General features: G+C 36.8%; 1 protein-coding gene across 1 annotated transcript in view; it reads left to right on the top strand.

Annotated features, from left to right (window-relative positions):
- Positions 1-21,565, top strand: part of LOC136036468 (Fanconi anemia group A protein homolog) — a 74,402-nt gene that overhangs the window by 3,412 nt on the left and 49,425 nt on the right. Inside the window, exons 2-6 of the mRNA XM_065718717.1 lie at positions 1,441-1,585; positions 8,654-8,724; positions 9,962-10,170; positions 12,873-13,072; positions 20,422-20,563. Coding sequence (XP_065574789.1) covers positions 1,441-1,585; positions 8,654-8,724; positions 9,962-10,170; positions 12,873-13,072; positions 20,422-20,563 — 767 coding nt within the window. The remainder of the gene's footprint in view (positions 1-1,440; positions 1,586-8,653; positions 8,725-9,961; positions 10,171-12,872; positions 13,073-20,421; positions 20,564-21,565) is intronic.

Raw genomic sequence — 21,565 nt, 5'->3', positions numbered from 1 at the left:
GATTGAAAGGTGATGTTGAACATTAAAGTTTTTAATTGTTCATCCCCATTTGGCTGAAGTTAATTAGAGTTTTACAGTTGAATATGAAAGTTTTTTTTGTGCATCCTTATTTGGGTGAGAGGTTAAAATAACCAGTCCAAAGTTCAGTGGTATCATATATATTACTCAAGAATTGTGAATTAAATTTCATATTGACCTGTTAGAGCTACAGAGACACATCATATGTGTTTTCCTGTACTGCTTTTCAAGTGATGTCATTTGTCAACTGTAAATACTAAATAAAAACGTTGTTCATTATGATTTCTTTTTTTGTGTTACCACATACCAGGAAGAACTCTTGTGATCTCTAGGAAATGATACAAATGCAGAGGGAATCTAAGATATAAAGGTGTAAGACTCCATTAAGCTAACTTTTTGACCCATAAGATAAGGGTAAAAAAAAACTTCAGATTCCATCTATTTCAGATCAGATGGACAAGAGAATCAACTCTGATTCTGACATCTTTCAACTTATAGTAAAATCATCCCCTCAAATAAACAACCTCCCCCCTGTAACATTAATGTTCAACTTTAAAACTCTAATGGACTTCAGCCAGATAAGGATGAACAATAAAAAAACTTTATTTTAAACTAAAAAAAAAAATCTTGGGGGAGCATGGACTCAAAAGGGAAGGCAAAACTCTCCTATATTTAAAATTTGGTGATGATTTGAGCATGTCTAAATTAAAATGTTAGCAATGAATGATTTTTGGATGTTTTGAAAGCTCAGGGTGCAGGAAAAGGTGTGAAAATTAATGCTGAAAAGACTTAGTCACTTAGAATGGGAATAAGTAAAGGTGAAGAATTGATGTTGGGTAATGGAAAGACCAATCAAATGGATAGCTTTACTTACCTAGATAGTATTATTTATAAAGCTGATGGATAGAGTGAGGATGTTAAAAGTAGACTAGCTAAGCTCCAGGGCATTTTTTTTCAAGGTTGAAAAAAGTCTGGAAGAATAAGATGATAAGTCTGCAAACCAAGATGAGAATATTGGAAGCTGCAGTGATGACAGTGGTCAAGTATTCTTCTGAAATATGGGTGCTCTAAGAAATGGAAGAGTATTTATTGGATGTTTTCCAGGTCAGCTGGTGTTTATCCCCTGGAAAATACCTCCCCTGGTAATTTCCACTCCCCCTTGGAAAGCTCCCCCACAAAAAAATTGAGCAGCCAAAGAGAAAGTACAAAATAGGCACATCTTTTATTTCAGTATAATGTCCAATATAGTTTTTGGTTAAAACTACATTTTCTTTAAACTATATTAATAACAAACATGCCCCTCAAAGTAGATGGAGTAGTTCTTTTATTGTCATAATACCTATGTTTTTTTAGACTACACGTTTTTAAATTATATTTAAAAAAATCATTTCCCTTAAAGTAGATATCAATATTCTTTTCTAGTCTTAATGTCAAGTGTGACGAAAATTATATGAAGAAATATGAACTCGCCCACAAATCAAGAGCAGCTCTCAGACTGTGGCTGTTAGATTCAAAGGTTTTACTAAAGAATGGTTTTACTGTAAATGCATCAGACATTTTGAAAGATGTAAGTATTTTTCTGGTTTTATTAATCAGGTTATCTTGTTGAATGTAAATTTTGGTAGAGCCATTGAAAAGCTGTAAACTTTTTTCTTGGAGGCCTAATGGCATGTTAGGCATAAGGAGAACAACTATTAGAAGCATAGCTTTGCAAGGGTGAATTTTTTCTCACCCATATGATTGTTGAAGGATTTTAAATGGTGAATGCATCATGGAAGAACAACCCCTCTACTAACCCTGTGGTAAACTCTGAGAGAAAACACATTAGAATCCATAAGGACTTGGTACTTTGGCCTATAAAAATTGCTTTAGGTACAGGACCCATTACTTCCCTTTCTTGGAAAAATTTATCCTGAAGGAATAGACTGTCCAAATTCATGCCTGACTTGGAAAAAGCATGCATACATCTGGACCAGAAAATATCAGCACACAAGGAAGGGCTGGGGAAACTCCTCAAGTATTGGTTCCTGAAACCCGTTTCCCTCTGCTAGTGCCTGCTCTGTGTTTTCCTAGTGCCTAGTGCCTGCTAATGTAGATTCCTGTGCATATGACCAGGTTTGAACAGCTTTATTGATTTGAGTTACCCTGTAACTGATGTGACTAATTCTCCTGTGATCTTGTAAGGGATCTTTATCACCAACCAAATCCTTCCTATTTTGAACCATTATCATCTTTACGTAGAATTATCACAGAGTCCCTGTTGACCCTTGTCAGGATGTTAATTTAATCCCAAGAAGTTTCTCAATGCCTCATTTTACCCTCTGGCCCAGTCTAGGTTCCCAAAATAGCTTTACAACCCAAGTTGACTCTTACTGTTGTCCTGAAGAAGAAAAATGTGACCCCTTAGTCCCTGTTCTGACTACCCTTTTCTGTTTACCGCTATTGATCCCACTAGCCATACTAGCTCCGATTTTTATCCAAAAAAGTCAAGTGTAAAAATGTTGCTTTCACTACCCATACTAAATTTCTAATCTTTTTTTAAGAAACACCAAGAGTTTTGACTGTGGAGAACTTGCTGAGTTGGACTCTCTGTCAAAAATATATAGTTCAGTTATAATTGCTGTTACCGAAGTACAAGATCAAGCATCACAATTATCACCTTTTCCCGTTTTTATGGCACTTGGTATTAACCAAGTGACATATAGCAATCGCAAATTCTGTTGGTCTGTCTGTCTGTCTGTTGGTCTGTCTGTCTGTCTGTCTGTCCTGGTTTTGCTACTTCAGGCACTTCCAGGCAATCAAGGACGGTGAAACTTGGCAGGCAGGGACTGGGCCAGATTAAATTAGAAATAGTCTTTTTCCCGATTTGACCATCTGGTGGGAGGGGGAGTAGGGGGCCGGTTACTCTGTAAAAGATAGAAAAAATGAGGTATTTTTAACTTACGAAGGAATGATCGGATCTTAATGAAATTTGAAGTTTGGAAGGATATCGTGTCTCGGAGCTCTTATTTTAAATCCCGACTGGATCCGGTGACATTGGGGGGAACCTAAAATCTTGGAAAACGCTTAGAGTGGAGGGATCGGGATGATACTTGGTGGGAAAAATACGCACAAGTCCTAGATATGTGATTGACATAACCGAGACGGATCCGCTCTCTTTGGGGGAGTGGGGGGGGGCTAATTCTGAAAAATTAGAAAAATGAGGTATTTTTAACGTAAGAAGGAGTGATCGGATCTTAATAAAATTTGATGTTTGGAAGGATATCATGTCTCAGAGCTTTTATATTAATTTTCAACCTTATCCGGTGAAGGTGATGTTGGAGGGGGGGGGGCGGAACCTAAACTCTTGGAAAATGCTTAGAGTGGAGGGATCGGGATGAAACTTAGTGTGAAAAATAAGCAAAAGTCCTAGATACAGGATTGACATAACCGGAACGGATCTGCGCTCTTTGGGGGATTTGGGGGGAGGGGTTAATTCTAAAAATTAGAAAAAATGAGGTATTTTTAACTTGCGAAAGAGTGATCGTATCTTAATGAAGTTTCATATTTAGAAGGATCTCGAAACTTAGATCTCTTATTTTTGTTTATCCCGACTGGGTCCAGTGTCATTAGGAGGGGTGACCGAAAATGTTGGAAAACGCTTAAAGCGGAGTGATCAGGATGAAACTTGGTGAAAAGAACAAGCACAAGTCCAAGATAGGTGACTGACAACCGGACCGGGTCTTCTCTCTTTGGTGAAGTTAGGGGGGGGGGGGTAATTAGAAAAAATAAGGTATTTGTAACTTACGAACGGGTAATCAGATCTTAATGAAATTTGATATCTAGAGGGATCTTGTGCTTTAAAAATATCATTTTAAATCCCAACCAGATCCAGTGACATTGAAGGGAGTTGGAGGGGGAAACCGGGAATTCATGAAAAACGTGAAATCGAGGTATGTTACGAATGGGTGATCGGATCTCAATGAAACTTGATATATAGAAGAATCTTATGTCTCAGATGCTCCATTTTCAATTCGAATCGGATCTGGGGACATAGAGGGCTGGAGGGGGGAAACAGAAATCATGGAAACTGGGAATTGCTTAGGAGATATCGGGATGAAACTCGATGGGAAGAATAAGCACAAGTGATAGATACGAGATTGACATAATTGGTACGGGTCTGTTCTCTTTGGGGGAGCTGGGGGTTGTTAATTTGGAAAAATTAGAAAAACTGGGGTATTTTTCACTTAAGAACAGATGATCGGATCTTAATGAAACTCATGTCTCAGAGCTCTTATTTCAAATCCCGAACAGATCTGTTTACCTTGGGGGAGCTGGAGGGGGAACCCAGAAATCTTGGAAAACGCTTATAAATGTCGTAGATACGTGACTGACGTAACCGGACTGGATCCGCTCTCTTTGGGGGAGTTAGATGGTGGGGTTCAGTGCTTTGGCGAGTTTGGTGCTTCTGGATGTGCTAGGATGATGAAAATTGGTAGGCGTGTCAGGGAGCTGTACAAATTGACTTGATAAAGCCGTTTTCCCCGATTCGAACACCTGGGGGGCTGAAGGGAGAGAAAAAATTAGAAAAATTTAGGTATTTTTAACTTGCGAGTGGGAGATCGGATCTTGATGAATTTTGATATTTAGAAGGACCTCGTGACTCAGAGCTTTTATTTTAAATCCCGACCGGCATTACGCCTCTGATTTTCCTTTTAAAGCAATCTATTGATTCTTAGAATTTTACTAGAGCTCTTACCATATGAGCTCTTGGCTCTTGCGACCTCGTCACAAGTGCCATTTGAGCTCTTAGCTCTTGTTTTTGAACTAAGGTCAAAATTAACCTCTGGGTAAGAAAGGAGGTGGAAATCTTTTCTTTGTCTATAAAGATTTATTATGTAACCGGAATCTTGATTCCATATTGAACTTCCTTTGACGAAATAATATGGATGTGTATTTAACCTATAGTCTTACCGCGTCCTTTTAACCAAAGTGTCATATGGTGTTTTGTTATTCACCTAACCAGAGAAATGCTGACAAAACACAATTTTACATGCAAAAAATTATATGCTAGTGCTGACTTTGTATTACCGAAATATCAAATGGTGGGACTATTCAGTTAGGTAACGCAAACGACTTAAAACGGGATTTTACCTGTAAGACTTTTAACTTAAAGAGGTTGTACCAAAAACAAGGCTGTTCTGACAACCATAGGCGAGGCTATTCTAGATTCAATATGTACCAACATATGAAGTTTTTGAAAAATTGTCTTCTTTCTACCCCCTCCCCCTTTAAGGACAGTTGTCATTATAGTCTACTTCCACCCAGTAACTCAGGACTTTACAGATTTGGCTCTTGGACTGCTACGGACATTTGGTCTCCTGTGTATCAACTAATTCATGTTGACCACAAGGCTCTGTCTCTCCAAGATCTTTTGAGTAGTAATTATCAATCCTATTTCCAAGAAAAAAATGAAAAAGCCATCAAATAAGAAGCCATATATTAATGAAGGTTTAAAAAAACCTATAATAAAAAAGATAAACTTTTCCAAGCAAGGTCGTGTTGCACAAAATAATAGTCTAAGAAAGTTCCTGATAAGAAAATAGAAGATCAGCTGCTCTGTATGCGGAAAGAAACCTTTCAGAATTTATTTTCACTTCCCTGAACACTATAATAAGACTACCAACGATCTGAACATGTAACCCACTTCTATTGTCAAAGTTTTCCAACTTTTACTGGTCTATGTCCGATTTTTTCTCCCAATACTTCCTCCCCCCCATTGTTTCTCCCTCCAATGTTATAGTTAAAATCCAAAAGCTTAGAAAATCAAGTAGCCTACCTGCTCATTGGATGTCCCAATTAATTAAAATAAATTCTTGTGAGATGAAACCACTGAACCTTTAGCCAACCTTTTCAATCAAATCTCAAGATGTGTTAAATTCCCAGGTTACTGAAAACATTATTCTGTAACATCTATCCCAAAGAAATTTACTAATATGATTTTCTCTTACCTATGCCTCATTACACTATAGCTGTTTTGAAACTTTATGAAGGTTTCTTTTGTACCTGGCTCAAGGTTAAAGTTTCTCCACGTATTGACGTCTAGCTATTTGGTATCTTAACCCTTTGAGTGCGCCTACCTTTTTGAGATTTTGCGCTCTCTGTGTGCAAGAATTTCAGTGTTGCATATTTATTCATGTACAGCAGTTTGACGAATTTAGATGAGGTGAGTTTGCTCGTGTTTAGGAGTTACAAACTATATTTTTATTTAAAAAAAATAAGAATATTCGTAAAAGAAAAAGAATATTTACCAAGGGAGGCGAAAGGAAGAATAAATATTCAAACACAAAGAAAATGTATTTCGAAACCTCACATAAAATTAATAATTTCTTTTAGTATGAAAATCCTGAAAAGAGGGTACAGCACCAAACATACATTACATGGTTCATATACATATTGAGATTCTTTACTTCTTCTTAAAGAAATTTTTTCGTATGGTGACCAATGGTCTGCGTTGTGCAGGTACCGATCTCTTGACTCAATGCCTTCGGCCGGAGCGCAATGCGTGGTTTGGGCAAATCATTCTTTACGCTTTTGTATTTGGTCTTATTTCTGTTACTGGCAGGCACGTTAGAAAGTACTAATTTTATTGCACATGTTTACTCTGCAGACGTAAATAGTACAAGGCGAATATAGTCGTATGGAGCAGTGTACCGATTCTATTGCGTAATTTTACCTTTGCAGGTTGAAACACGTTCGTAGATATTTAAACGTAAATAATTCAAGGCGCAAATAGTCGTGTTGAGCAGTGAACCCTGTAAAAATAACCCGTGAAAATACTCACTCGAAGTGTATGGGGTACCATTTTTTTTCGGATGTATACGTCCGGAAAAGCGAAAGGGTTAAGCAAAACTTCCAGCACCCATTACCTTGTATACCTGGTACATTCCATCTTAGGTAGTCGAGAAAAACCAAACGTCTGGCTGAACCTTGTCTTAGTTGGCCTCCAAAAATATTTTGATTTGGTTGACATTCACATCTTAGTTTGCTCATTACTGAATAACTTTGACCTTGACCCTGTCTTTGTAAACATTTAACTCCTTTCCCCTTTAAATAGGTCACAAGTAGTAAAATATATTCTCTAATTTCTCATATTTACTGTGGAATACCTCGCGGATCTTTACAGGGCACACTTTTATTCCTAATAATGGTTAAAGAAATTGATAATGAGTTCTCCAATAATGGAAATATGTCAATCATTCAGTTTTCTCATAGAAATTATAAAAGGGGTTCCCTTGACATCCTAACCCTTGTTTCGGATGACGCTAAGGACATAAATATGAAAGTAAATTCTCTCAAATAAAAAATCATTACTATAATCTCTCTGAAATCTACTAGCGGTTTTATAAACTCTATGCTACATGGAATGCTAGTGAAACGAGATAAACGCCTTGGTGTCACAATTCCGGACAATCTTAAATAGGATACACAAGTTTTGAATATTATCAAACAAGCTATTGCATCACTCTGCTGTTTAAACTCTTGAATAAATTTAATTGCACAGACATATATTCCCTTCGAATTTACTTATCGTTTGTTAAGCTGTTGTTGGAGTACGAATGTCCGGTCTGGCATCCGAATCTTTCCATTCAACTTAACAAGGAAATTTGGTTGGTCCAGAACCGTTCACTCAAGATCATTTACAAAGAGAGTAAAATCCCATATTCCTTCCTCCCTGAAGCTACTCGCCTTACCACTCCAGAAGAAAGGAGGGATAGCATTTACTTGTGCTTTGTGAAGCCCACCGTTTCCAATTACCACACTGAGAGTATTTCCCCTGGTCTTTACGGCCTCAATAGGCCCTGTCTCCTTCGCTTAGCCTCCTCAGTAATCTTAGCTTACTTGGCAATCCGTTCTGTTACCCAGAGGCTCTTAAGAGATTTACTCTCCTTGTCTTGAAGCACCTTAGCAGTTCTTTATAAGGCTCCTTCATCTCCTTTTTGATTGTTAGCGAATCGAAATAAGTATTGCCACTTTTTATATTGACGCTCTATTTTTTATTTTTATTTATTTTTGTTGCTCCTTCGTGATGTATTTTCAGCCCTGTTTTTTTTTCAAGCTTTGAGCTCTATTTTTAGTTTAATTTTTGATGAGCGTCACTCTGATCAGTAGGCTGTTGTGTTAGCCAGATAGATAGAAGTTTTTAAAGAATTTTCTAAGATAGAACCTAGAAGATGGAGCAAGAAAGTCCCTTTAGCCAGCCATGAATATACATAGAGATCTAATCAAAATGGGACATTTGAACAAACGGTCACTATGTTGTCTTTAAGCTTTTGTTTTCTCGGGGTTGCATAGGTAGCTTACCATCTATATAAAGGGTATATCCAGAAAACACAGGAGTAGCTTTAAGGCATTTCTAAAAAGAAACTGTCTGATAAGAGATAAGTTTTGTTTATTGTTTGCTCAGAAGTTGTATTTAAATTAAGAAGTTTATAGTTTTATTAAATTTTATTTAAGAATAGGATTTTTACGAGAGATCACATTTTAAAATCCCTCTTTACCTCCTCTTTTGTTTGTAATACAGTTTCAAGCCTACTAATTTGTGGTCTATAGACTCACGGACATTTATGGTTTATGGAGGTTCATATTATTTCAGGAAGTTCCTCTGGAGCTGATTGCCAAGCTCACGGAAAGCCGCATAATGTCATTCTACTCATATATTGACAGGTAAGATCTAGTTTCTTGATGGTCCTTATGAGTCCTTCGATGTTGTGACGCACCAGAAGTTATATGGGGGGCCTGAAATTCCTGGTCATTTAGAGGCTAAAGTCCTGATACTCTTAGATAAACATAATCCAGTATTTTGAAATGACAGTTACCATTGATGTTCTGATGGATAAAATTATCCAGCTCTATTTGATTTTATGTAGTATTAATAGAATTCAGGTAACTGTTAAATAATCAATTTTTGGTTGGTGTTAAAAACAATTCTCGCTAGTAGAATTGCTATGTTTGTGTTTATATCAAAATTTCGCATAATTTGATTTTCTACAGACATTTTTTCTAACTACCCAAAAAAGTATTTTTTAATATAAAACCCCGCAAAAGGTATTTCAAAATCTAGAAGGGGGGAATCAGGAGGAATAAATGATATATATTCTTTATGCATTAATCTAAATTTCATAGATCATTTTCCTTAAATAAAAACCGGAGAGAAAATAAGAGCTTTATGGAATTACACTGATTTGTCTAAATACACAATTGTCTCACAAACCCCTCCCCCAGCCAATTTTGGAAAATAGTGACTTAGAAACTCAGATTTTTTTATGTTGTAAAACCTTCCTCTAGAGAAAATACAACTGATTCAACAGCCATCCCCACTATTTGATTTTTTAGAATACTTGGTGACCTACAAGCAAATTTTAAGCCCCTCGTATACAAGGTATTTTTATTTGAAACATAGTTAGATTAAAATATTGATTAATAAATAAAGAAAATAAAGACTTGTCTTAGGGAAGAGGAACAGGAGCATTTCCTTGGTAGGGGGAAGGGTCAACACTACCCGAACCAATGGAGGATGGATTGTTATTAGCTATTGCACAACCAAAAGCCGTTATAGTATTGTGCTCCATATAGATCCTGATAGGACCAAACGAAAAGAGGGATGTCCTCAGATGGAGTGGGGAGACTCTTAAAAGTGTCTAGAGGGAGTAGAAACTTCAGAGGAGGGAGTGAAAAGTGAAGTTCCTAGTAGAGTGTGGAGGCAGAAGAGCCTGCAGAGCTCTGTTGGCGTCAGGTGGCTCGGTGTCCCAATGGATATATGTATTAGTTGTAGTTTTCACATGTTGAGGATGGTTTGATAGAACCTAGAACCCCTGTTGTTTTGTAAGTGATGTATGTTTAAACTAATGTATAGATTTAATTAATTTTTTCGTGTAAGTGTTATGTTTTATTCTTCTTTCAGATTGTCTGGAAATGCTGAAAAACTTGCCGCTTTTTCCAGAACAATGGCGGATGGATTTTTTGAAGATTTTTACGAAAAGAAATGGGTTCTCGGCCAAATTCTGTGTGAAATGCTACTGATCCTTGAAGTTTTTGATGATGTCGTTGCCAGTAACTGTAAATTAATTTTAGACACAATCTGTCGAAAATGGTGGACAAAAATAACGTCAGGTTTGTTCTGTTGATCTGTTGTTTTTATGGCACTTGGTTATTAACCAAATGACATATAGCAATCGCAAATTCTGTCGGTCTGTCTGTCGGTCCCGGTTTTGCTACTTTAGGCACTTCCAGGTATGCTAGGACGATGAAATTTGGCAGGCATATCAGGGATCGGACCAGATTAAATTAGAAATAGATATTTTTCCGATTTGGCCATCTGGGGAGAGTGGGGGACTGGTTAATTTGAAAAAAAAGAAAAAATGAAGTATTTTTAACTTACGAACGGTTGATCAGATCTTAATGAAATTTTATGTTTGGAAGAATATCGTGTCTCAGAACTCATTTTAAATCCCGACCGGACCTGGTGACATTGGGGGGGGGGGGGGGTTGGGAGGGGGAAACCTAAAATGTTGGAAAACACTTTGAGTGGAGGGATCGGGATGAAACTTGGTGGGAAAAATAAGAACAAGTCCTAGATACATGATTGACATAACCGGAACGGATCCGCTCTCTTTGGGGTAGTTGGGAGGGGGGGGTTAATTCTGAAAAATTAAAAAAAATAGGCATTTTTAACTTACGAACGGCTGATCGGATCTCAATGAAATTTGATATTTAGAAGGATATTGTGTCTCAAAGCGCTTATTTTAAATCCCGACCAGATTTGGTGACTTCGGGGGGAGTTTAGGAGGGGGAACCTAAAATCATGGAAAACGCTTAGAGTGGAGGGATCGGGATGAAACTTGGTGGGAAAAATAAGCAGAAGTCTTAGATGCGTGATTGACTTAATTGGAATAGATCCGATCTATTGGGGGGGGGGGTTGATTATGAAAAATTAGAAAAAATGACGTATTTTTAACTTACGAAGGATGGGGTCGGATCTTCATGAAACTTCATATTTAGAATGACCTCGTAACTCAGATCTCTCATTTTAAATCTCAACCTGATCCAGCATCATTGGGGGGGGGGCGGAAATCTTAGAAAATACTTAAAGCGGAGAGATCAGGATGAAACTGGATGGGAAGAATAAAAACAAGTCTAAGATACGTGACTGACATAATCGGACCGGATCCACTCTCTTTGGTGGAGCTGGGGGGCGGGGAGGGGTAATTCGAAAAAATTAGGTATTTGTAGCTTATGAACGGGTGACCAGATCTTAATAAAATTTGATATTTAGAAGGATCTTGTGCTTTAAAGCTCTTATTTTAAATTCCGACCAGATCCTGTGACATTGGGGGGAGTTGGAGGGGGGAATCGGAAATCTTGAAAACGCTTAGAGTGGAGGAATCGGGATGAAGCCTGGTGGATAGAATAAGCAAATGTCGTAGATACGTGATTGCCGTAACCGTACTGGATTCGCTCTCTTTGGGGGAGTTGGGGGGAGGAGTTCAGTGCTTTGGCGACTTTGGTGCTTCTGGACGTGCTAAGATTTAGTAAAGTCGTTTTCCTAGATTCAACCATCTGGGGGGCTAAAGGGAGAGGAAAAATTAGAAAACATTTGGTATTTCTAACTTACGAATGGGTGATCGGATCTTAATGAATTTTGATATTAAGAAGGACATCGTGACTCAGAACTCTTATTTTAAATCCCTACCAGCATTAAGCCTCTGATTTTCTTTTTAAATCAATCTAATGGTTCTTAGAATTTTGTTAGAGCTCATACCGTATGAGCTCTTTGCTCTTAGCTCTTCTTGCCTCGTCGCAAGTGCCATATGAGCTCTTAGCTCTTGTTCTCTTTTTCGCCGCACAAAATTTTCTGTCTACTTACTCCGTATGTCTCCGCCGTATGCTTGTGATCTATGTTGATAGTATGCTATTACGTCATGTTTTCAGTGCCCAGGTACAATGTTCGTTTCAACCCTTCAGCGGCTGCGCCTGTTGATAGCCATTTCCTCCCCCACCCCCTCTAGTTACGCCACTGTATGTTATTAGGTACGCTATCATTGTCATATTTTAGGCATGTTACGTTATGAAATTATATGATATGCATGATTGGCATGTTTAGGAGAGAACCCATTAATCCTTAATGGTAATTTATTATTTCCTACAATTTTGGTTCCGAGATAAGGGATAACAAGAAATTATAGGAATTTGCTTTACTATGGAAGGAGATATTACAGTAAATGTTAGTCACTTTGATATATTACATGCATTTCAGGGGACTAAATTTGTTGTTTTCTGTCATTTTAGGTTGAAGGTAATAATGAGCAATAAATTACTCATAGCCTAATGATAATTGCTACATGGCATACGCACAGTTATTAGTGTGAACATATGGAACCACAAACAGCATACATTTGTTAGGTTTTTTTTTTTTTTTTTTTTTTTTTTTTTTTTTTTTTTTTTTTTTTTTTTTTTTTTTTTTTTTTTTTTTTGCATGGTAGCATTTGATTAAAATTCTCTCGATACAAATGTTGAAGTTTTTTATAGTGTTTTTTTGTTCACTATAAAAAATTTTAAATTTTCGTATTAGAAATTTTCTTCAGTAGATTCATAAAAATTTAAGTGAAGCCTACACAAAAGTAAACTATCCAAGCCAGGGGAGGGATAACCACTGATTTTAGCATTGTTTTCAAAAAAAAATTTACGACATGGAATTACTTTTATGGTCCATGGAGGTATCAAAATCCCGTCTCTGTGGGTTTGTTACTCCCTCTAGCTCCCCTTTGAGGACTTAACTTGTCTCCTTCTATCTAAATTGCTTGGTCTCTTTCAAGGTGAGGTTGGTCTCAATCCATGTCTTGTAATGTTGCAGCATCCTGTGATAGTGAAAAAGAGCCTGAAAAGACTATTCCGTCGGATCATTAAATATCTGTTGACCTTAACACCGGACATAAAGATTGTCAACGCTTTTGTTGAACAAAGCTCGTGGAGTTTCTTCTATGTCCAGCCATTGGTTGCAGAAACGCTGATCTCAGTAAGTATCATAATGCCAGGCTAGGGTGATTTCTCCATAACTTGTTTTTCTTCTAAAATTCTTTTTCTTCTAACAAAAGTACCACTTAAGAGTTTTGTGCAGAAAGTTCGATCTCAGTATAATACTGCTAAGTTAGGCTAATTATAATCACTTTAGTAAAATTATTCTTCTTCTAAAGTTTTTTCTTTGTCCAGTCATTGGTTGCTGAAAATCGGATCTCATTAAGTATTACAATGTCAGGCTGGGCTAAGTTCTGCCATAAATTGTGCTATTAAAATGTTTTTCTTCTAAAAAAAGTACTTTAGAGTCTTTAATCTCAGTAAGTATCACTATACCAGGTGGGACCAATTTTCCCCAGAATTTGCGCTAGTAAAATTCTCCTTCTTCTAAAAAGCACGACGCTGAAGCTCTTTGCAGACAAAGGGATCTCTGTAAATATTGTAATAAGGATAAAGAGTCAAAGGCGTGGGGAGAGGATAAAGAAATTGAGAGAGACAAAAGCAAGTGGGAGAAAGAAAGGGGGGGATAAGACGAACAAACGGAAGCAGAGTAGGCATACTGCATGAAGAGGTATCATTTATAAGATTTATAAAATTCGTATAGTTTATTTGAAGCCGTGAAAGAAAACTAGAGATTATTTTCTATTTTTGTATTTATGATTAATTTTTATTTGCTAGTATTTAATATTCATATAATTGTTGTTTACTATATTTATGGTCTACATCAAATATGATATAACATATCACATCAAACCTTTGAGCCTCAAACTGCTCTCGTCAAAAGGAGATTGGGAAACAAATTGGAAGTTCATTGTGACAAAAATTTGAGAAGCATTTATAAGCCAGAAATAATTGATCACAAAGCGGGAAAACAGAGTAGGCCGCGATATAACCAGAGTCTGTTATCACTATTGGTCCAAATGTGCACTAATAAATATGAAATTATAATAGCTGCATTTTTGTATTTTCATATCTTATTTTTGAAGAATTTAGCATGTTGTCGTTGTCCCTCCTTAAAGTTGTATCTGGGAGAATCAAAGTATGTTCAATTGCATTTGATCTTCCTGATCAACACGATTTAGAACCCATTATTTTAGAACTTGGGTTTTTAGAACATATTCTTAATTCATAGCTGCCCCGGCTAAAGGTCATATCAGATGGATCAATGAATATGTAATTAAACTTCGATCCTCCTGACCTACATTATTTTGAGAACAAATTGGCATATAAACGCTTTCACATGTGAAAGTTGTATCAGGAAAATCGAATTAGTTCAGTTTCACTTTGATCCTCCTGATCTACACTATTTTTAGAACACGTTAGCATATCGTCGATATCACGACTAAAATTTGTATGAGGAGGATTCAAGTATTTGTAATTGCACTTGGACCTTCCGGATCGGCATTATTTTTTAAATTGAAGTATCAGGAGAATCGAAGTATGTTCAATTGTACTTTGATCTTCCTGATCTACATCATTCTTAGAATAGGTTAGCATTTCGTCAGCATCACGGATAAAAGTCGTATGAAATGAATCGAAGTATATTCAATTGCTCTTTGATCCTGCTTATCTAAACTATTTTTGGAACAGGTTAGCATATCGCCGGTACCACAACTAAAAGTCGCATGAGGAGGGTCTAAGTATGTGTAACTGCACTTGGATCCTCCGGATTGGCATTATTTTTAAAACGAAGTATCAGGAGAATTGAAGTATGTTCAATTGCACTTTGATCCTCCTGACCTACCTCATTTTTAGAACAAGTTAGCATATCGTCGCTGACTCGGCTAAAAGTCATATTAGGTGGATCAAAGTATATGTAATTAAATTTCGATCCTCCTGATCTATATTATTTTAAAAATAAATTGGCATATTGTCGCTTTCACGACGGAAAGTCTTATAAGGAAAATCAAAGTATGTTCAATTGTACTTTAATCATCCTGATCTACATCATTTTTAGAACATGTTAGCATATCGTCGGGATCATGGCTAAACGTCATATGAGGAGGATCAAAGTATATGTAATTGTACCTGGACCCTCCTGATCGGCACGAAGTACCAGGAGAATCAAAGTATGTTCAATTGCACTTTGATCCTCCTGATCTACATTACTTTTAGAACAGATTAGCATATTGTGCTTGTCAAGCTTGAAAGTCATATCAGATGAATTAATATATGTTCGATCGCCGTCTGATCCTATTTTGCTTGGTTTTCAATTTTTGTTCTCAATAAAATGCGCAAAAATGGTATTTCTGTGAAAATACTCAGTAAGCTATTTTCTGAAATCTAAAGGCGAGGGAGGAATTAATCCCCAATTGTCAGACCATATTGATCCAATGTGTAAGGGAAGTCAGACATTTTATTTTTGCAACTTGGTGTGAAATCACTAGGAATTTGTTCTTGTAACTTGGTCACTAATGCTTTTTGCCATTAAACCTATTTGGAGAATATCATTGAAAACCTCATACAACTGGAAAACCTACGAAGAATAGGTAATTTGGGCTATATATTTGGAGATTAGGGGGAGAGAGAGGTAAGGGGGGCTAGTTTAAAATAAACTGAATTTCTTTTAAGAATAATAAGTAAGTGTTCCAGAATCCTTCCAAGTTTCAGAATTTAATTGCATTTTTTCGCCTTCTTTGTAAGTCAGCTTTGTAAACGTTTTTTTTGTAATTATGTCCGAAGTTTGAAAATGACTAATACGACTTTTAGACATGGGGGCAACAATATGGATCGTTTATCATAAAAGTAAAGAAGATTGGTTACTGGACAATACATTTGGTTTTAAGACAGTCAGGTGGAGAGGGCCTTGTTATTTGTAAGGGGTTTGGAATGATTTCTAAGGAGAGTATGACTCTTATATCTAGGAACAAAGACATCTGTTGAGTCCTGGAAATTTTAAATTAAAATCAAATTGTATATATTTTTTACCTTTCAGTAAGGCAACATAATTACAGTTCTTTGGTGACAATGAAATAAGATAACTAGAGCCTCAATTAAACCTTTTAATCTGATATATCCCTTGATCAAAATATCTTAATGACCGACTCCCTTTGGTACCCTCCCTCTTCCCTGCAAAAAACAGTTGAACAACTAATTGTAACTTCGAACTGACTATAGAAGCAACCGAAAGACCCGACTCAATATTAAGTCTGTGTTAAAACTCTGAACATATCTCATTTCCTTACACCATATTTTCCTTAAATTTTATATTTTAATCCAGGTATTGTATTCCTCTGCTAGCCTTTTATCCTTATCTAAGAAATTCTGTGGCAATTTCCACAGGTTTTCGAAACTTAGTTTTCAATATATTTTATATCTCAAAGTTGTTTTTTTTTTTAGCAACTGTGTTCTTTTAAGTGTATTTTGGTGTGTTTTGACGTTTCTACATTGGCTATTGCTGTTAGTTTAAAAAAGAGATCTATTTTCTATTTATTATTATACTATTAACAATATGGGTTCCTTTTTGGGAAGCTTAAGAAAGAAAATGAAAAAGGACAACAAAAAATTCTTTTTACGTCATTGAACATAACCAAGAAAAAAAAAATGAATGGTTAGGGACCATTTCCACGGTCATAAAGTATTTCCAAATCAACAATTCATAAAACAACCTAATAAAGGAAATGAAAAAGAAAAAAAAAACTAATTTGTGTCAATAACTTAAATCCTTGGCAAAATGAATGACTTTTGTGGGAAGAAAAACGGAAAAGACTTCGGCAATAAGATAAATGGTCCCAAGTCTCCTGACCAGCAAACAAATACAATCCGAGCCCAATACAGCAAAACATCTTTTTTTTATATACGGCCATTATCAAAACTTATACCCCGCTTTTAAGGATAAATTCCTGGAAAAACAATAGTCCCCAGCGACAAAATAAAAGGTCTCAAACATCCAGATGTGATGAAAAAATCATTGACAAATAAAGCAAATCATCCAGGAAATTCCACTGATGTGGCCTTCATTAATAATTTAAATCCTCCTTGACCTCTCCACTAACTCAGGAGTTTTATTGCAATTGGTATTTACCAAGTGACATACAGCGATCGCCATTTCGGTCGGTCTGTCTGTCTGTCTGTCCCGGTTTTGCTAGTTTGGGCACTTCCAGATAAGCTAGGACGATGAAATTTGGCAGGCGTGTCAGGGACCAGACCATATTAAAATAAAAATAGTCATTTCCCCGATCCGACCATCCGGGGGGGGGGGAATTTGGTGACGGTTAATTTGGAAAAATTATAAAAAAGGGGCATTTTCTACTTACGAACAGGCTACGAACTGAGGGGGGAGTGGGAGACGGTTAATTCGGAAAAATTAGAAAAAAACGAGGTATTATCTACTTACGAACAGGTGATAGGATCTTAATGGAATTTGATATTTAGTCCTAGATAAGTCCTAGATACGTGATAGACATAACCGGAACAAACCCGCTCTCTTTGGGGGAGTTGGGGGGGGGGGTAATTCGGAAAAATTATAAAAAATGAAGTATTTCTAACTTACGAACGAGTGGTTGGATCTGATTGAAATTTGATATTGAGAAGGACCTCGTAACTCAGACCTTTTATTTTAAACCCCGACCCGATCCAATGTCTTGGGGGGGATTTGGGGCGGGGACTGGAAATCTTGGAAAACGCTTAGAGTGGAGAGATCGGGATGAAAATTGGTGGGAAGAATAAGAACAAGTCCTAGATACGTGATTGACATAAATGGATTGGATCCACTCTCTTTGGGGGAGTTGGGGGGGCCTAATTCGGTAATTCAGAAAAATAGAAATAAATGAGGTATTTTTAACTTAAGAACAGGTGATTGGATTCTAATGAAATTTTATTTTTGGAAGGACCTCGTGTCTCAGAACTCTGATCCGGTGACACTGGGGGGAGATGGAGGAAGAAACTGGAAATCTTTGGAAATGCTTAGAGTGGAGAGATCGTGATGATACTTGGTTGGAAGAATAAGCACCAGTTCTAGACACGTGATTGAAATAACCAGACCGGGTTGGTTATCTTTGGGGGAACTGGGGGGGGGTTAATTCGGAAAAAATTGAAAAAATGAGGTATTTTTGACTTATGAATGGATGGTCCGATCTTAATGAAATTTGATCTCTAGAAGATTCTTGGGCTTCATAGCTCTTATCTAAAATCCCGACTAGATCTGGTGAAAATGGGGGAGCTGGAGGAGAAAACCGGAAATGTTGGAAAACGTGAAAATTGGGGTATCTTTGTCTTAAGAATGGGTGATTCGATCATAATGAAATTTAATGTATAGAAAGATCTTGTGTCTCAGAGGCTCCATTTTCTATTCGAATCAGATCCGGGTACATAGGAGGGTGGACGGGGGGAAACAGAAATCTTGGAAACCGAAAATCTTGGAAAACACTTAGAGTGGAGAGATCGGGATGAAACTTGATGGGGAAAATAAGCACAAGTTCTAGATAAGTTATTGACATACCTGGACCGGATCCGCTATCTTTGGGGGAGTTGGGGGGGATTTCCAGTGCTTTGCTGAGTTCGGTGCTTCTGGACGTGCTAGGACGATGAAAACTGGTAGGCTTGTCTGGGACCTGCACAAATTGACTTGATAACAATCGTTTCCCTGATTCGATAATCTGTGGGGCTGGAGGGAGGAAAAATAGAAAAAATAAGGTCTTTCTAACTTACGAATGGGTTATCGGATCTTAGTGAAATCTGAGATTTAGAAGGACCTCGTGTCTCAGAGCTCTTATTTTCAATCCCGACCATATCCGGTGATATTGGGGGGGGGGAGTCGGAGAGAGAAACGGAAAACGCTTAGAGTGGAGAGATCGGGATGCAACTTGGTGGGAAAAATAAGCACAAGCCCTAGATACGTGCTTGACATAACCGGACTGAACCCGCTCTCTTTGGGGGAGTTGGGGGGAGTGTTAATTCAGAAAAATTGAGGTATTTTTAACTTACGAACGGGTGACTGAATCATAATGAAATTTGTTCTTTAGATGGAATTCATGTCTCAGATCTCTTATTTTAAATTCCAACCAGATTTGGTTACATTGGGGGAACGGCTGGAGGGGGAACCGGAAATCTCGGAAAACGCTTAGAGTGGAGAGATTGGGATGAAACTTGGTGGGTAGAATAAGCAAATGTCCTAGATACGTGATCGATGTTACAGGACTGGATCCGCTCTCTTTGGGGGAGTTAGGGGGTCCAGTGCTTTGGCGAGTTCGGTGCTTCTTGACGTACTAGGACGATGAAAGTTGGTAGGCGTGTCAAAGACCTGCAGAGATTGACTTGATAAAGTTGTTTTTCCGGTTTTGACCACCTGGGATGCTGAAAGGAGAGGAAAAATTAGAAAAAATGAGGTAATTTTAACTTACGAATGAGTGATAGGATCTTAATGAATTTTGATGTTTAGAAGGACCTTGTGTCTCAAAGATCTTATTTTAAATCCTGACCGGTATTAAGCCTCTGATTTTCTTTTTAAGTCAATCTATTGATTCTTAGAATTTTGCTAGAGCTCATACCAAAGGAGACCATGGCTCTTGGCTCTTCCGACCCCGTCACAAGTGTCATTTGAGCTCTTAGCTCTTGTTATGTTATTCAAAAACCCACTCATACCTCTCCCTCAAAAGATTGCTTATCCAACTAAAAGTGACCCAAGTTTTCTTTAGGACTTGAAGGCCAATTCTTTGGGTCAGATAGCATTTTCCAATGAGTTTTCAAGTTCCATGAAGTGACTGCCGAAAATTGAGCATCCCCTCCCCCAAAAAACGGGTAAAAATATGGTTTTCTGTGCCTTTTGTAAAAACGATTATCAAGAACACATTCCACTGGGCTTCTTCAGGGATTTTTTAGCCAATTCATGAGGTGTACCAACTACCAACAAGGTCAAGGTCTAGAACGTGTATATGATGCGGTCAGTCTATGGAAAAGGACATATCAGTTAAGCGCTATTCACAAATCTCCCTATCCAAACATCAGTTTTCAGCCATCATCATTTTTGACCAATTAGGGCTGCTTTTTAAAGAAGAAGCAAATCGCGGATGGTAGAAAATGATTAAGTCTATAAAATGGCGTCGAGCTAAGTATTCGTGTGAATTGTACTTGACAGATTTTCAGTATAGCCAGTTATGTTCTATATTTACCTATTTCTTTTCCGTATTTTCGTAAAAACTATTTACGATTGCGATTAATATAAATAAAAATTGCCATTCCCAATCAGCTACAAATGGTAATTTGCTTTTCACTTGACAATTCTGTTTAGATACGTTTTTAAATTTTTGGTTACTATGGGCCCTGGTTGGTTGTTTACCAGGTTGCAACCGTCGCTGCAACCATGATTTACGATGGAAATTCAGTGTAGTCTTGAAAGCTATTTTTTTCTAGCTTATGATTCCCTTTGAATCAGAAGAGATTCTTTGTGTCTTAAATGAAATATTGGAAGCACAAGAAATTAATTGGCGGAATGTCCTTGTTTCTTTTTCGGCATTTTTACTGCGCTTCAGTAACAGCTCATCTTTGCTTAAAGGTACCAACATTATTTACTCACTACCTCGTAGGCTAAGTTAATATTTGAATTAATGGCATTAGCCTAGAGAAATACCTGGGGATAGGAAACACGTTAAGAAAACAATTCATTCTTCATAATATGCAGAGTAATCATTGTTAACATTTTGCATGCAATGAAACCTTTATCCTCACTTATTTCAGTTTTTTTCCAATTTTTCTACTATATGTTTTCCATATCTTATATCATATATCTTTTTCCAATTTTTCTAATATATATATCATTTTTCAATAGCTTTCTTCAGTTTCGAATCATCTCTGAAACAGATAATCCTTTACAAAACCTGTTTGTAGAGGATGTTGAAGTAATTACTGTGGCGTTAACACAATATTCGTGAAAAAAGTCTATTGACTAAAGGTAATTCTATGAAAAAAACCATAGATAGCGCTTTGTTTCAGAAAAACGACAAGAATCTTGAGTTGACAGTGCTGCATTTAGTAAACTTTTCAAAATTAAATAAAGATTATTGGGAAAAAGTTTTAAATTTCTTAGAAAAATAGGGAAAACGCTGAAATAAGTGAATATAAAGGTTAGCGGCATTCAAAAAGTGTTAACTACAATTATTCTGCATATTATGAAGTAAGAATTGTTTTCTTAACATGTGTCCTTGTCTCCAGGTAGTTTTCTTGGCTTATACCGAATTAATCAATCACTTGATAAGCTAATTGAAGTAAAATGTTTATATTTATATATATATATATATATATATATATATATATATATATATATATATATATATATATATATATATATATATATATTGACTTCAGTGTTTTAATCAGTTTTCTCATAAAGATATAATTAAAAAATAATTCGAACTTGTCAATTTTTACATAAGAATAACTAGCAAATGAACCCGTTTTTAAATGTCAAATGTGGGTACCACAATCCAATCACTTTCCGTCTTTGGGACAGTTTCTTAAGAGTGTGTGGCCAAAACAGATGATAATTTATTTCGCTTTT

Source organism: Artemia franciscana, chromosome 15 (genome assembly GCF_032884065.1).
Source record: "Artemia franciscana chromosome 15, ASM3288406v1, whole genome shotgun sequence".
NCBI lineage: Eukaryota > Metazoa > Arthropoda > Branchiopoda > Anostraca > Artemiidae > Artemia > Artemia franciscana.
Note: the sequence above shows the minus strand (reverse complement) of the source record. Positions and strands in the feature narration are given on the sequence as shown.